Below are 15,087 nucleotides of genomic sequence, written 5' to 3' on the forward strand. Positions count from 1 at the left end.
AACTGTCTGCTAAGCTTTTTATAGCAACCTCACACGACACAAATTTCAGGCCGGTTTTAACTTCTGACAAGTTCTCCAACACAGGAGATATCAGGCTGATAACAGAGTTACAGAGCAGGAGAAAGCCATGGGACTCAGTGCTGGAGAGAGATATGAAAACAATACAGATATATGTGCCCAGCTCAAATTTCATGAATCAGGGTTTACATCCACTTTAAAGCGTTACTAAACCCAGGACCCTGCATTCACTATATCAGATCAAAAATGACATAAGACTATCCCCTATTTTGTAGACGCTATAACTTTTGTGCAAACCAATCAATAATAAACGCTTATTGCGTTTTTTCCCCCCAAAAATATATAGAAGAATACGTATTGGCCTAAACTGAGGAAAAAAACTTTTTTTATATATAATTTTGAGGGATATTTATTATAGCAAAAAGTAGAAAATATTGAGTTTTTTTCAAAATTGTTGCTCTTTTTTTGTTTATAGCGCAAAAAATTAAAGAGAAACACACAGACCCATGTTCTGTCAGGGGAGAGGAGACCGATCGCGTGTTCCCATTCCCAGTACAGAGGAACACTGATCAGTTTCCTCCCCTTGTGAGTTCCCTCCCCCTACAGTTAGAATTACTCCCTAGGTAACACATTTAACCCCTTGATTGCCCCTATTGTTAACCCCTTCCCTGGCAGTGACATGTTATACAGTGATCAGTGCTATAAAAATGCACTGATTACTGTAAAGTGTGAATGGTCCCAAAATAGTGTCAAAAGTGTCCGCCACAATATCACGATAAAAATCACAGATCGCCGCCATTACTAGTAAAAAACAGTGTGCAACTTTTTTTTTATTAACTTTTTTTTATAAATTTTTTTTTTATTGTGCAACTTTTGTGCAAACCAATTAATATACGCTTATTGCATTTTTTTTTAACAAAAATATGTAGAAGAATACATATCGCCCTAAACTTTTTTTTTTTACCACTTGGCATCCGTAGGCCATCATATGACGTCCTCGGATTTGTGGGGTTATATCTGAATGATGCCTGAGGCTACAGACATAATTCAGATATCGACATTTTCAGTTGGCGATTCTCTACACCATAAGAATGATCATAGTGGCTGTTCCGCCACTTGATCGTTCTTATGGGTGGTGAAAGGGGACTCCCCCCCCCCCCCGCTGCCCTCCGGTGCCCCTACCAACTCACCGTAACGATCTGTGAGTTGGACAGAGGATCCGCCGGCCCCGGGAAATTTCCAGCGGACCAGATGGTCTCCAGAGTCTCTATGATCGTTGGAGGCTGGGCGTGATGTTATGACATCACGCCCGGCCTCGGCTGGGAAGCGGTGATCGTTTTTTTTTTTTTTTTTTTATTTATTTCAGGCTTCCCAGCCTAGAGGTGACATGCGGGGTCTTACTGACCCCACATCTCATTGTAAAGAGGTCCTGTCATGCTATATTTCTATTACAAGGGATGTTTACATTTTTTTTTTTTAAAGTGTAAAAATAAAAATGATTATGTAAAATTTTTATTTTTTTAATTTTTTTAAAGCGCCCCTGCCCCTGTGTGCTCGCATGCAGAAGCAAACGCATACGTACGTCCCGCCCACATATGAAAACGGTGTTCAAACCAAACATGTGAGGTGTCGCCGCGATCAATAGAGCAAGAGCAATAATTCTAGCCCTAGACCTCCTCTGTAGCTTAAAACCCGTAACCAGTAAAAATTTTAAAGCGTCACCTACGGGGATTTCTAAGTACCGAAGTTTGGCGCCATTCCACAAGCGTGTGCAATTTTTGAAGTGTGACATGTTAGGTATCTATTTACTCTGCGTAACTTCATCTTTCACATTATGTAAAAAAACTGTGCTAACTTTACTATTTTTTTTTTATTAAAGCATGAAACTGTTTTTTTTTCTCAAAAAATGCGTTTGAAAAATTACTGTGCAAAAACTGTGCGAGATAAAAAGTTGCAATGACCGCCATTGTATTCTCTAGGGCAGTGATGGCGAACCTTGGCACCCCAGATGTTTTGGAACTAAATTTCCCATGATGCTCATCCACTCTGCAGTGTAGTGGAGCATCATGGTAAATGTAGTTCTAAAACATCTGCAGTGCCAAGGTTCGCCATCACTGCTCTAGGGTATCTGCTAAAAAAAACATGTATAATGTTTGGGGTTCTATGTAATTTTAGAGCAAAAAAATTATGATTTTTACATGTAGGAGCGAAGTGTCAGAATTGGCCTGGATGCGAAGTGGTTAAATTGGGATATTTATTATAGTCAAAAATATTGTGTTTTTTTCAAACTTGTCACTCTTCTTTTGTTTATAGCGCAAAAAATTAAAACCGCAGAGGTAATCAAATACCACCAAAAGAAATCTCTATTTATGGGGAAATAAAAAGATAAAAATGTAATTTGGGTGCAGTATTGCATGATCGCACAATTGTCATTCAAAATGCCACAGCGTTGAAAACTGATCTTAAGTTAACCTCTTCAATACATGGCATTTTCACCCCCTTCCTGCCCAGGCCAATTTTCAAAGATTTAATATATTGCAGCTTACAATTCCATAGTTATGGTGACTGCATTCGATTTATTTTTATTTATTTTTTACTCTTTGTATCACCTGTTGATCCTATCATAAACACACTACCCGCCCTAGGGTGACAATGCTCCTTCACCGTACTGTATAGTTGAAGAAGTAGCTTTGTTCTCCTAGGTCAGGACTACAAGAAACTGCAGGTGTTTTTTTTTTTTACCTTTGCTCTTACCAGACAGATCCAAGAAAATGCATTTAATTGTATACCGGTATTCAACAGTACAAATAGAAGTTCATTGTAAAGCTCACAGTGGGCTGAACAAAAACAGATGACGGAATTGGTATGCTTTTATCTACAAAAATGAGGTGAATGGAGCAATCTACCTCCCAAAACGTTGGGAACCACTTCTGTCAGATTACACTGACTGAGGAAAAAAATTTCCCAACATGTTCCTTCAACAGAAGGTTAAACAATTGTTATTTGTTGAGAAGGAAACAACCATGCAGATCCAAAGTCACACGTTCCTTGTTGGAATGCCCAAATTAGTGTCTGGCCAGTTTTAGGTTTTATATACCATTTAGGCTGGGTTTACACCTATGCGAATTGGATGCGGTTTCTCTGCATCCAATTTGCATAGCAGGAGATGTGTGAACCCGCTCCAAAGAGAGCCAGTCACAATCTCTGCAGCGGCTCCTATGCAAATTGCACAAGAGTCCTGTGCATGTTTCAGGTCCGAATTCAGCCCAAAATATGGGCTGAAATCTGACCTGAAACAGTGAATGGAGAAGCACCAGACTCCTGCTGTGAGCCGTTGTGTGTTCCAATGTGAACCCTGCCTTAAAGCAAAACTCCAGTTTCAGACTGCATTCACACTTCAGCGGCAACCCGCATTGCGGGAAGCATGTCGCCCAAAAGCAGTTCGGAATTTTTTTGGGGCACCATGCTTGCCGAGACTGCAGCACCGCACAGCGATTTGAGGTGTCATCCAAATCAATCTCAAATGCGAGTCCCACGATTTATTATTCACACATCAGCGCTTTTAAATCATGAGCAGATTCGCAGCAAATCTGCCCACAATTCAAAACGCTGAGGTCGTGTGCGTCCTGGTTCACCGTTTCAGGTCCGATTTCAGCCCTTTGGGCTCACTTCAGACCTGAAATGGACCAAAAGATGCACAGATGTGCAAATTCGCTTTGGAGCCACATCGGAGATAGGTGAACCAACTCTATAGAGAGCCGGTCACATTTTCCTGCTATTGCGAATTGGATGCTGAGATCCCGCCTGAAGTGTGAATGCAGCCTTATAGAGAAACAAAATCTCTCCAGGTAAACTAAACGCTTTAGAAAAATACAATTGAAAATCCGTATCTGCCTCTGTTTTGTGTGCACTGAGATAAGTTCCTCTGATGCTCTTACTAAAAATAGGGGTACCTGATATACCAGTAGAACTTCAATCGACCATTCATATGGAAATTCCAATTTATTTATTTTTTTATTAGAGCACTTGATCTTGCCATATTTGTTTCAACTAATTTTGTTTGAAATCCCTAAAAATTTTTTCCAGATCTGCAACTTGAATGGAATCCCAGCCATATTAACCACTTAAGCCCCGGCCATTTTCCACCTAAAGGTCCAGGCCCCTTTTTGTGATTCGGCACTGCGCCGCTTTAACTGACAATTGCGTGCCGTACGACGTGGCTCCCAAACAAAATTGGTGTCCTTTTTTTCCCACAAATAGAGCTTTCTTTTGGTGGTATTTGATCACCTCTGCGGTTTTTATTTTTTGCGCTATAAACAAAAAAAGAGTGACAATATTTTTTACTTTTTGCTACAATAAATATCCCCCAAAATTTTTTTTCCTCAGTTTTGGCAGATAGCTATTCTTCTACACATTTTTGGTAAAAAAAAAAAAAAATCGCAATAAGCGTTTATTGATTGGTTTGCGCAAAAGTTATAGCGTCCTACAAAATAGGGGATAGTTTTATGGCATTTTTTATTATTAATTCTTATTTTTAATAGTAATGGCGGCAATCTGCTTTTTTTATCGGGACTGTGACATTATGGCAGATACATCGGACACTTTTGACACTATTTTGGGACCATTGGCATTAATATAGCGATCAACGCGATTAAAAATGCACTGATTACTGAAAAAATGTCACTGGCAGTGAACGGGTTAACCACTAGGGGGCTGTGTAGGGGTTAAGTGTGAGTGTGTGTGTTTTTTTACTGTTGGGGGGCATGGCTTGGCATGTGATGTCACTGATCAATTTTCCCTATAACAGGGAACAGACGATCAGTGACAGCCACACTAGGAAGCACGAAGAGAGGATTGTTTACACTTACCTCTCCTCGTTCTTCAGCTCTGTGACCCGATCACAAGACACTGGCAGTGATCGGGTCCCACGGACACAGTTACGGAGCTCAGGACTGGGTCACAAGTGCGCTGCCGGCGGCGCATACGCGACCCACGGTTGGTCTCTTAAAGGGCAACGTACCTGTGCCCAGCCATGCCATTCTGCCGGCGTACAGGCATGAGGCGGTCCTTAAGTGGTTAAACAGGTTTCTTTTGTGCCTAGTACATGCATATTACAACATGTATGATTTTGAAAATAACATTGGCAGTAATGCCGCGTACATACGACCGGACTTTGACAGCAAAGGTCCGACAGAACGAATCTGTCGGAGATTCAGATTGTGTGTGGGCTCCATCGACCTTTGCTGTCCAAAAATCTGACGGACTTTAGAACATGTTTCAAATTTTTCGACCGGACGCAGTTCCTATGGAGAAATTCGCTCGTCTGTATGCTAGTCTGATGAAGGAAAACCGACACTAGGGCAGCTATTGGCTACTGGCTATGAACTTCCTTATTCTAGTCCAGTCGTACGTTATCACGTTCGAATCCATCAGACTTTGGTGTAATTGTGTGTGGCCAAGTCCGTTCATTCGGAAAGTCCATCGGGAACTCCCCCCGAAAGTCCGTTGGGAAGACCGTCAGACTTGGCCTGCTGGAAAGTTCGGTCGTGTGTACGCAGCATTAGAATTTTGTTTGAGAGAATTTTTCCATCCTAATTCTTTCAATTTTCTCTTCACTAGGGTCAAAAACAATTGTCAATTTATTTGCCCTCACTAACCATTAGAAAATTGAACAAACATTCCAAAAACAAAGATTTTTTTATTTGAATTGAACTTCTAGTATATGGCCAGCTTTAGTGTTGTAATAAGGAATATTGTATCCCTTGCATATCTCTTGTGCAGCACCCTTGGCACACCTTTGAAACGCCTCTGCTGTGGAAAGTCATAAAAAAAAAACATTCCTTTTAATCTTCTCCCACTACTTATAATTGAACACTACCTGCAAGTTTGTTATCGTTTAGTAACTCTAAAGTCTCAACAGGTTATACTTTTATACTTCCTGCATCATGCTCTTTAGCTGAAAAATATTTTCAGTGTACACTTGACATACCTGAGTCACTTGAATCGTCATGTTTGGATTTGGTTTGGGGACGGATGATACATTATGTTTGCAGCTCAACCCGTTTGGATAGAGATATCTGCTTGATACATCACATACATGTTAAATACATAAATAGATGTTAAATAAATAAATACATATTAAAAGTATAGTCGTGATTAATGTACCCTGACTATTCAAATATCACATAGAATATATAAATATGTCTGTGTTGCACATTGCAACCAATCAGATTCTTTTAGTTTATAACATTGTGTGAAAGTGGACATAGCTTGTCACTTCACTGGTGACTTGAGATTGGCCAAGCTCATAGTCTGCCACAAGAAATGACACTGTCAGCCACCTGAAATCAAACTTTAACTGGTTTATTTAATCACTGCCACTGACTGATCCTTGGCGCCTGCCTAGTCCCCTTTTTCACGGCTCCTGACCCATTTTCTTACTCTAACCAACATTTGTCCATGCCTTAATTTGGACCAGTCCTGATCAACCCTCACCCTTATGGCCCACTGTCCAGTCATGACCCTCACACCCCTGACCTCCCCTTACACTCAAAGCCTCCTGAACAGCCTTCATAGACCTCTGATCAGCCCTGATAGACGTTTGACCAGCCACCACCATCACGCCCTCCCGACTCTCACCGATCTCTCATCAGCCCTCATCCTTATAGGCCCTTGACTGGCCATCACCTTCACAGCGTCCTGACTGGCTCTCACCCTTATAGCCTCCCTTATCAGCTCTCAACCCGAGCCTCCAGAATAGTTTTCACCATCACAGACCCTGACAATCCCTCTTCCTTATTGCCCCCTGGCCAGTCCTTTCCCCTACCTCAAAGACCCCTGACTAGGTCTCACCTTCACAAACCCTTGACTATATTTCACCCTCAAAGCCCACTGACCCATCATCACCTTAACAGCTTTCTGACCAGCCATCACCCTCACAGACCCCTGATCAGCCATCAAGCTCAGTCTCCTGATAAGCCACCGCTTTCACAGCCTTATGACCAGCTATCACCTTCGCAGTATTATGACCAACCATTACCCCCACAGACCAGCCATCATGGTCAGTCTCCTGGCAAGCCATCACCCTAACAACCTTATGTCCAGTCATTACATCCACAGCCTTTTGACCAGCCATCACCCTCACAGTATTCTGACCAGCCATCACCCCTACAACATTCAGCCTCACAGACATCTGACCAATGGTCATCCTCAAGGCCTTCTGACCAGCAGTCATCCTCACAGTACCTGACAAGTCATCAACATTATAGCTTCCCTCACAGACTCTGACCAGCTCTCACACTCACCAGACTAGCCCTTATCATCAAATCCTCATGCTAACAACCCATTTCCAACCATCGCCATCATAATCTTAGATCATTCGTCACCCTCACATTCCCTGAACAGCTCTCGCTCTTACAGCTTTTAATCAGCCCTTTCCCTCACATCCTTTGACCAACACTTACTGTTACAGCCCCTGAAGCACCTTCTGAGTTCTTTGCATCCCCTAAAGACCCCCATAAAACCCAAAGATGCATTTCTGACTCACAGGCCCTCTTTCTCTCCTTCATTCAGGGCTTCATATAAAGACTTGTGAGGGATGGTCTGCAGGATACCGCCAGTAGAGGTCACATAGCCAATGGCCCACTGTCCGAGATGTGTGCAGCTTAACCGGAAGATATAACTATGGAAAAACAGGAGGCCAAGTATTAATTAAAGTCTGTATATGTTCACCTTGAAAGTTATTGGACAGTTTCCTGTGCTGACTTTGCCACCTGCTTGTAAAAAAATGTAATTGCCTGGCACTTATTCTTATCCTCTAGATCAGCGATTCTCAACCAGGGTTCCTCCAGAGGTTTGCTAGGGGTTCCTTTAGCATTGAGCAAGTTTCACCTCTCAGATAAGTTCCCACTGACACCATTGATCTTTTTAGATATCTGTAAGGATGACCACAAGTGTAAAGAGCATTCTTCCCACTGACCATCACACTAATGTATCATGAGTTGTAGATTTCACATTTTTAGCAGGGGTTCCCTGAGACCGGAGAACAATTTCAAGGGTTCCTCTGTGTTAAAAAGGATGAGAAACGCTGCTCTAGATTCAATTTCTTGTAAGTCACTGACTGGGAACAAGTTTGCAACTGAAGGGTTCAGAACATTCAGTCTGTATACTCTGCATCCTGGCTTGATTTCTCCTTTATTTTGTTTTGACAAAGCTTTTTAAAATCAATTTGATGATTGTTTTACTTTTTTAATATTTTCATGTCTTGCCTAACCGTAGAAAGCACCAGGAACCAGGTAAAAACAATATGATTGTAAAATACATCCTTGTTAAAACACTTTATAACTCTTTCTAACCATATCCAAGCAAGTTTTATTGCTGTTTGTATCCACACTGAGGCGTTGCACAGTTCCTTTTTGTCCTGGTAGCCATTGCCACAATAAAAACGTGATAGGATATATCCAAAAGGTTATGATTATCACTTCAAATAAAGGTGAGGGGAAATATTATAATGGAGACACCTGTTTTGATGATGTCTGTGTCAGAGAAAACTTCCCTTCATTTTGGAGGGTTTTCTCTCCAAATAGGAACCAAATGGGGTTTTAACCACCGCCCACTATATCCAAAAAGTTTTGGCTTCAGATTTACTGCAATAGTAAATCCCCTAAACTTAAACCTACCCATTGCCACTATGGACGAGGTTCATAATTACTGCTACTCTGCATGTTCGTGGGTCCTAAAAAAAAAATGGTAAAATTATTCCGTTGTGCACACCAAAGCACACATATTTATCCCATCTATTTCCATAACTGACATTACATTTTGGCGCTCCCCTTTATTTGAAGAAAACAAATACAGGCAGACCTAAAGTGAAAAACATTCTGCATGCAGAGGTATGAGGGGACAGGTTCTGAGGGACAAAGAAGTAGTTGGCCCACAACATTTAAAAGCAGGGCATGTCTGCCCTTTTTCTCTCAGATAGGTTGTGTTATATAGCCACAACACATGCAGGAGGTAATTGAGTGGCATTCCTCCTCTTCCTTCTCCCAGGACCAGAACAGCAGCCTGCACCCACTTCTTCCTCCTCTTCTGTCAATCCTGTCATAGTCGCACAAAATGGCAATAAGGATTTTTTTTAGAATGCGATCATAGACTTGCTGAAAGACGATATTGGTCATAAACAAACATTCCTTTTTTTCTTTTTTTAAAATTGAGGTTGAGAGAAACATGACCATAAGGAGAGGGAACCTAAGTAAGGGAGCAGCTTGCAAAAGGCAGTGAGGTTCCAGCAGCTGAAGTTTAATTACAACAAGGGCCCCAGCGATGAGCTTTGGGTGAATAATGAGGTGGCAGACCATCTGTGGATGCCACCAATTGGTGAGAAGAAAAGTTCTGAGGGAGAGGCAGAACATCAGGGAGGGCAGATTTTGTCTAGGTCCAGCCTGCAAAGGACTGGAGGGAGCAGCCGTCCTTATCCATATTATAGTACTGCCCCACAAGTATATGCCACTGCTTTCCCTAAAGCCAACTCACAGAGCTATGCATTGTGGGCCTATTTAACCATATCTAATGTCAACAACATTATTTTGTGCTCCAATTTCTGCCTGCAGCATTTCAGCCATGGTAAACATACAGGCCATTTGGGTCATACATTAAGAAACATCTGTAATCTCTAGTGAAAGAGAGGAAACTTTCACAGGGTTTTTAAAGGCTTTAAATATGCCACATCAAGTGGAGCAGAGGGTGATAGGGCCACGCTGAGGCGGGGGGGGGGGGGGGGTAGGCAAATAACCTCAACACAATTCTCCTACACCCAAGCCGTCATCTTCACCAGCATCCATTCTAGGGCAGGTGTCTCATTTCCAGTTGCTGAAACTGAAGAAAAAATTATCTCCATTTTCCCCCCATACCCAACATCCTAATACCAGTTTAGAAAAACTGTTAGCTTTACAGCTGCACTGTTCTGGTTGTGGAATGAATTTATGGCCTGTGCTACACTATAGTGGGAGGTATCCAGCCCCCATTTATTTGCTCAGAAAGCCATCTCTGCGCTTCAGCTAGCATACAAAATATAATGCATCTGCCTCTAACATCTTCACCCAGTGGTCCAATGACACAAGATACACATGTGGTCCAATAAGCATGGGCTGGAATGCTAGACATCCTTCATGGCACACTGGATAAATCTTCTGGCGGTTGGTAAGGATGCAGGGAAGGACACATCCTTAGCCCTTGTACACACGGTCGGAGAATCTGTCGGAATGAGTCTTATCGGACCGTGTCGTCAGATAATCCGACTGTGTGTGGTATGCATCGGACTGATTCCGTCCGAATCTCCGTCCGACCCAATTTTCCAACATGTTGGAAATATTTCCAGACCAACTGGGCTGGACGGACCTAATCCGATCATGTGTAGAGCATTTTCATCGGACCAAGTGCCACGCATGCTCAGATCAAATTCCTACATCAAAGCTATTGGCTACTAGCCTGAATGTAGTCCCATCGTAACTAAATTACGTCATCACGTTCTGAAAGATCGGATTTTTCGCCAACTTGGCCCGACCGTGTGTATGCAACAGTTTCGGACACAATCCGTCGGACTAAATCCGACGGGCAAAATCCGACGGATTTGGTTGGCAAAATCTCCGACCGTGTGTACGTGGGCTTAGAACTGGTGGTGCCATTACTTGTTTTCTTATGAAGGTGACAAGATCCAGGCTGAGAGGTGGCTGACCCCACATCACCTTCAGTTCCACTCTACTTATACCAAATAAGCATGGCGATTGAAGGGCATAACAAAACCTCATGTAGTTTTGCTCTCCATAGCTCAGTATTATTTGTGCATTTGTTTAATAAATATAAAACCCCAGAGTACTATGTTTGTTGGTTTATTTGATTATGTATGCTGGCAATTGGCTTATTTGAAATGTAAACCTTAATGCAAGTTGTTTGCGATTTATGAAGTTCATATTCTTTCTGAATAATAATAAAAATAAACTGTCCAGTGAACTAACAGTATTTGTGAATATTGGCTCTCAAATAATACACTCTAATTTCTATTTCAATATAAAACCTGCCTTATCTCTACCTCTTATATTGTGGCCTAACCACACTGCTTAAATACTGCCCAGCCACTGAACAATATTTGTGGCTACTGCCTTTCAAAGAATACGCTTTGATTTTTATCGCACAATAAAACCTGCTTTATCTCTATTGCTTATTCAAGTGCTTGTTGGCAGGGCTGGGCTCAGCTCTTCCTTCTCTGAGCTGGCCGCTTAGCTGTCGGCTAATTGCCAGCTCCTATCTCTCCACAGTGACTCACCTGTTGATGATCCTGCTCGTCGGTCCTGCCTACTTAAGCCATCCAGTCCAGATGATCTCTGCCTTCGCCTTGGTCACATCTCTAGAGACGCTCGCTTGTGTTCCTGTTAAAGACTGCCTTGGCAGACATTCCTTCTTGCTCCCTGACATTTTGGCTTGTCTGACTATCCATTCTGGTTCCTGAACTCTGGCTATGTTTTGACTACGTTTACTCTATTTATCTTTTTTATTATTATTATTAAACAAGTGTGATTTAACTGTACTTCTGTCTCAGTCTGATTCATGGTTTCTGACACTTGTGTATTATTCTATCCATACCTGAAACCTACATTTGGAATAAGACAATAAAGTCTGGTACGGCAAAAAAAGATACACTATTAAACCATTTTTGCAACTGGACAATTTGTATGAAGCTTTATTTTTTTGAAGAGTAAATTTTACTAAACTGGTTTGGTCTGCTACTTCCACCAGTCAATTTAGGCCAGGGGTTAGCAACCTGTAAAATACCAGTGGATCTCAGTCTGGGTTTGATGACCTGCCATTCAAGAGCATCAAACAGAGTGAAATGCAGAGGGACTACTTGTAAAGTTGTAGCTGTTGTAGGGAGCAAGAGCCCCATATAAGCCGATGCCTCCTCCATAGTGACGGATTCTGTCCTATGTGGAGTGATACCTACTGCACTCCACCTCTTATCCCGCCTAGCGGTCTCCATAGTAGTGCCAGCATCAGGAAAGAAGAGCTCTTCAGGTCAGTGTGAAGGAAATACACGGGGCATAATAGTATAGGGTTGCTTTCACACTGATGTTCTGCTGTTTACCCACACCGCGGAGCAGTGCAGTGTACCTGCAGCTTTCCTGTGGGTTTGCTGCACTTAGCCATAGACTTCCATTATATCTTGCTGTTTTACTACCCCTTAGCTTTACGTGTGAATGAGCACAAGTGCTCTGAAAAGAAATCCGAGTGTGTGTGTTGATAGGTGGTGAGGAAACGATATGTTGCCATTTCAACCCATGATTGCCGTGCAATGCATGCATTTGTGACACAGTAGTCCTGCAATTAGATGATAAAATCAGGTGTGAAGAGGCGACACTGTGTCCAGTGATCTTTGACTTCTCCTGTGTTGTTCAGGTAGATCTCCACCTCCGTAAGGTTGTCTATCCCTGATTTAGGCCAATTACTGCTTGCTTAAAAAACTGGTTTTGCAGCCAATATTATCTAAAAAAAGCCTTCAAGTTGACATAATTTAGCTAGTTATGCTGCTGTTCTATTTTATCCATACTAATGTAAAAGTTGAAAAAAAATGAATTACAAAGAATATATGATGCGAGAACAAGGAGGTCATGGATGCTGTCTGCAAGAATCATACTGTTCTTTAATATCACATGCGGATTAAATGCAAGTTATTTAAAGGATTTGCATTTTTTTTTATATTGTCCTTGAAATTGAAGCAAAGGACCCTCTTCTCATTCTATGGCATTTGATTTGTTAAATGTCCCTCATGGCAGTACCCAGCACCCTTTGCCCTTTTTTTCACAGTAGTTTGCTTATTTGCATTTAAAATGGCCAAAATTCAATGGGATTCACTACTAAAGCCTCATACCCATGATCGGACTTTGTACAAACTTTCCTGTGGACTTTTGTACAAAGGGCGTAGTCCACAAGTTTGTATTACATACACGCGATTGAACTTTTTAGGCAACAAACACGAACGTAGTGGCGTTTCAACTTCAAACACTTCAAAAGAGGACGTTCAATTACTCCAGCGCCACCTTTAGTCAACTTCTGTATTGGCTAATCTTTTGCATTGGTTCTCAGCATGCGTGTTTGTACCTTGTACAAAAGTCCGATGGTTTTGCGTACACACAGACTTTGCTGCATCGGACTTATGCTGTCAAAAAGTTTGTCCGTTCGCACAGCCAACAAAAGTCAGATGAAAAACGGGAAATGTTTGTCCGATGGAGCGTACACACGGTCGGATGTTGCTCCAAAACAGCTAATTTGCATGTTTGTTGTCAAAAAGTCCGATCGTGTGTACGGGCCTTAAGTTTTTCAAAGGTCAGAGAGAAGTCAATGAACCTGCAAGTCAAATCAAAGTAGATTTCCTTATCCTTATGCCCTGTACACATGTTTGGATTTTCCGACAACAAATGTTGGATGTGAGCTTGTTGCCGGAAAGTTTGACCGTGTGTATGCTCCATCGAACATTTGTTGGTGGACTTTCCGCCAGCAAATGTTAGCTAGCAGGTTCTCAAATTTTCCGCCAACACATTTTTGTTGTGTGACTTTCCGATCATGTGTACACAAGTCCATCGCAAAAAAGTCCATGCATGCTCAGAATAAAGTACGAGCCGGAAGCGCTCGGTCTTGTAAAACTAGCATTCGTAATGGAGATATCGCGTACGTCTTGTACGTCACTACGTTCTTAATTGTTGGCCAACATTTGTGTGACCGTGTGTATGCAAGACAAGTTGGAGCCAACAACCTTCGAACAAAAATCTACAGTTTTGTTGTAGGAAAGTCGGATCGTTGTGTACGGGGCATTAGTTGCCACTACGGTTTTAGCAATACCTATAATTATCTGAACAAACATACCCAATCAAATCCGCATCAGTTAATAATACTGGATGTTGGCCAAAAATATAGCAATTACATTTTTGCACTGACTAGAGCTGACCATACAGTAATGTTAGAAGTGTATTTAATGCTTGTGTTTGGCAAACAATTACAAACTAATATTACTTTCATTAAATGCAAGGTATATATTGTATGTACACTCAGTACAGGTGTTCTGTCCTTGTTACTCCCAGGCACTATAAATGCATTTCACATTAATGTCACTTCCAGAAATAAGCAGGTGAACCTGGGGCAAGGAATAATCAGGGAAGTATTCAAATTAGAGTTTAAAGTCCATCAACAGTGATAATTTGTATCCTGGTGAGAGTTTTATCACCATAACATTTAATGCAATTTTGACATGAAGCATAATCCCTGTCTCATAAACCTTTGATTGAAAGTGAGGTTCTTCATTCATGGGTCATGTTAGATGAGTGACATCACTCACCATAAATCTGAATAAGATTTGCTTCACTCTTTGATTGCACAACCAACAAGCTGCATAAAAACCACTTCAGAGGCCGCGGAGACAGGTGCTTTGCATTGTGCCAGAATACTCCAACGTCATGATGATACCACAAAATCATCAAATTTTTCTTTCTTGTAACCATGCCCTCTAAATGCCTAGAATCCTCACCTCCTTGCTTCTGTAACTCACTCATGGTTCATTCCAGAAGAATAAGCAACAACAAAGAATTATTGTACGAGTACATATTAAGCACAAAGTATTTGGATGTGCTGCTACACTCCTGACCATCCCACCTGACCTGGCCATGTAGCCAAACATAAGTGGACAACCCTCCGAGCTTGCTTTTTTCATAAGTAGGGTACAGCTAATTCTACTGCATACAAAGACAATTAAGCTGGCCATACATGGATCAAAATGTAGCTGGTTCAGCAGGGACCAGACAAATTTTGATCCATATGTGGCCTCTGTGGTTGAACAGAAACTATAACTCAAATAACCACTTGTTACAACCAAGGTATGCAGAATACCATCTCTAAATTCACAACACACCCTTGAAACAGATGGGCTGCAGCATCAGATGATCACACCGGGTGCCAATCCTGTCAGTTAAGAACAGGAAACTTCGGCTACAATTCGCACAGGCTCACCAAAATTGGACAATAGAAGAT

The 15,087-nt window shown here is 41.7% G+C and overlaps 1 protein-coding gene across 1 annotated transcript in view; it reads right to left on the reverse strand.

Annotated features, from left to right (window-relative positions):
- Positions 1–15,087, reverse strand: part of CBLC (Cbl proto-oncogene C) — a 52,154-nt gene that overhangs the window by 7,930 nt on the left and 29,137 nt on the right. The window contains exons 5-6 of the mRNA XM_077457233.1: positions 7,565–7,699; positions 6,008–6,095 (exon numbers count right to left, since the gene is read on the reverse strand). Of these exons, the coding sequence (XP_077313359.1) occupies positions 6,008–6,095; positions 7,565–7,699 (223 nt within the window). The remainder of the gene's footprint in view (positions 1–6,007; positions 6,096–7,564; positions 7,700–15,087) is intronic.

Source organism: Lithobates pipiens, unplaced genomic scaffold, assembly GCF_037356315.1.
Source record: "Lithobates pipiens isolate NorthernLeopardFrog02 unplaced genomic scaffold, aLitPip1_a1.2 Scaffold_27, whole genome shotgun sequence".
NCBI lineage: Eukaryota > Metazoa > Chordata > Amphibia > Anura > Ranidae > Lithobates > Lithobates pipiens.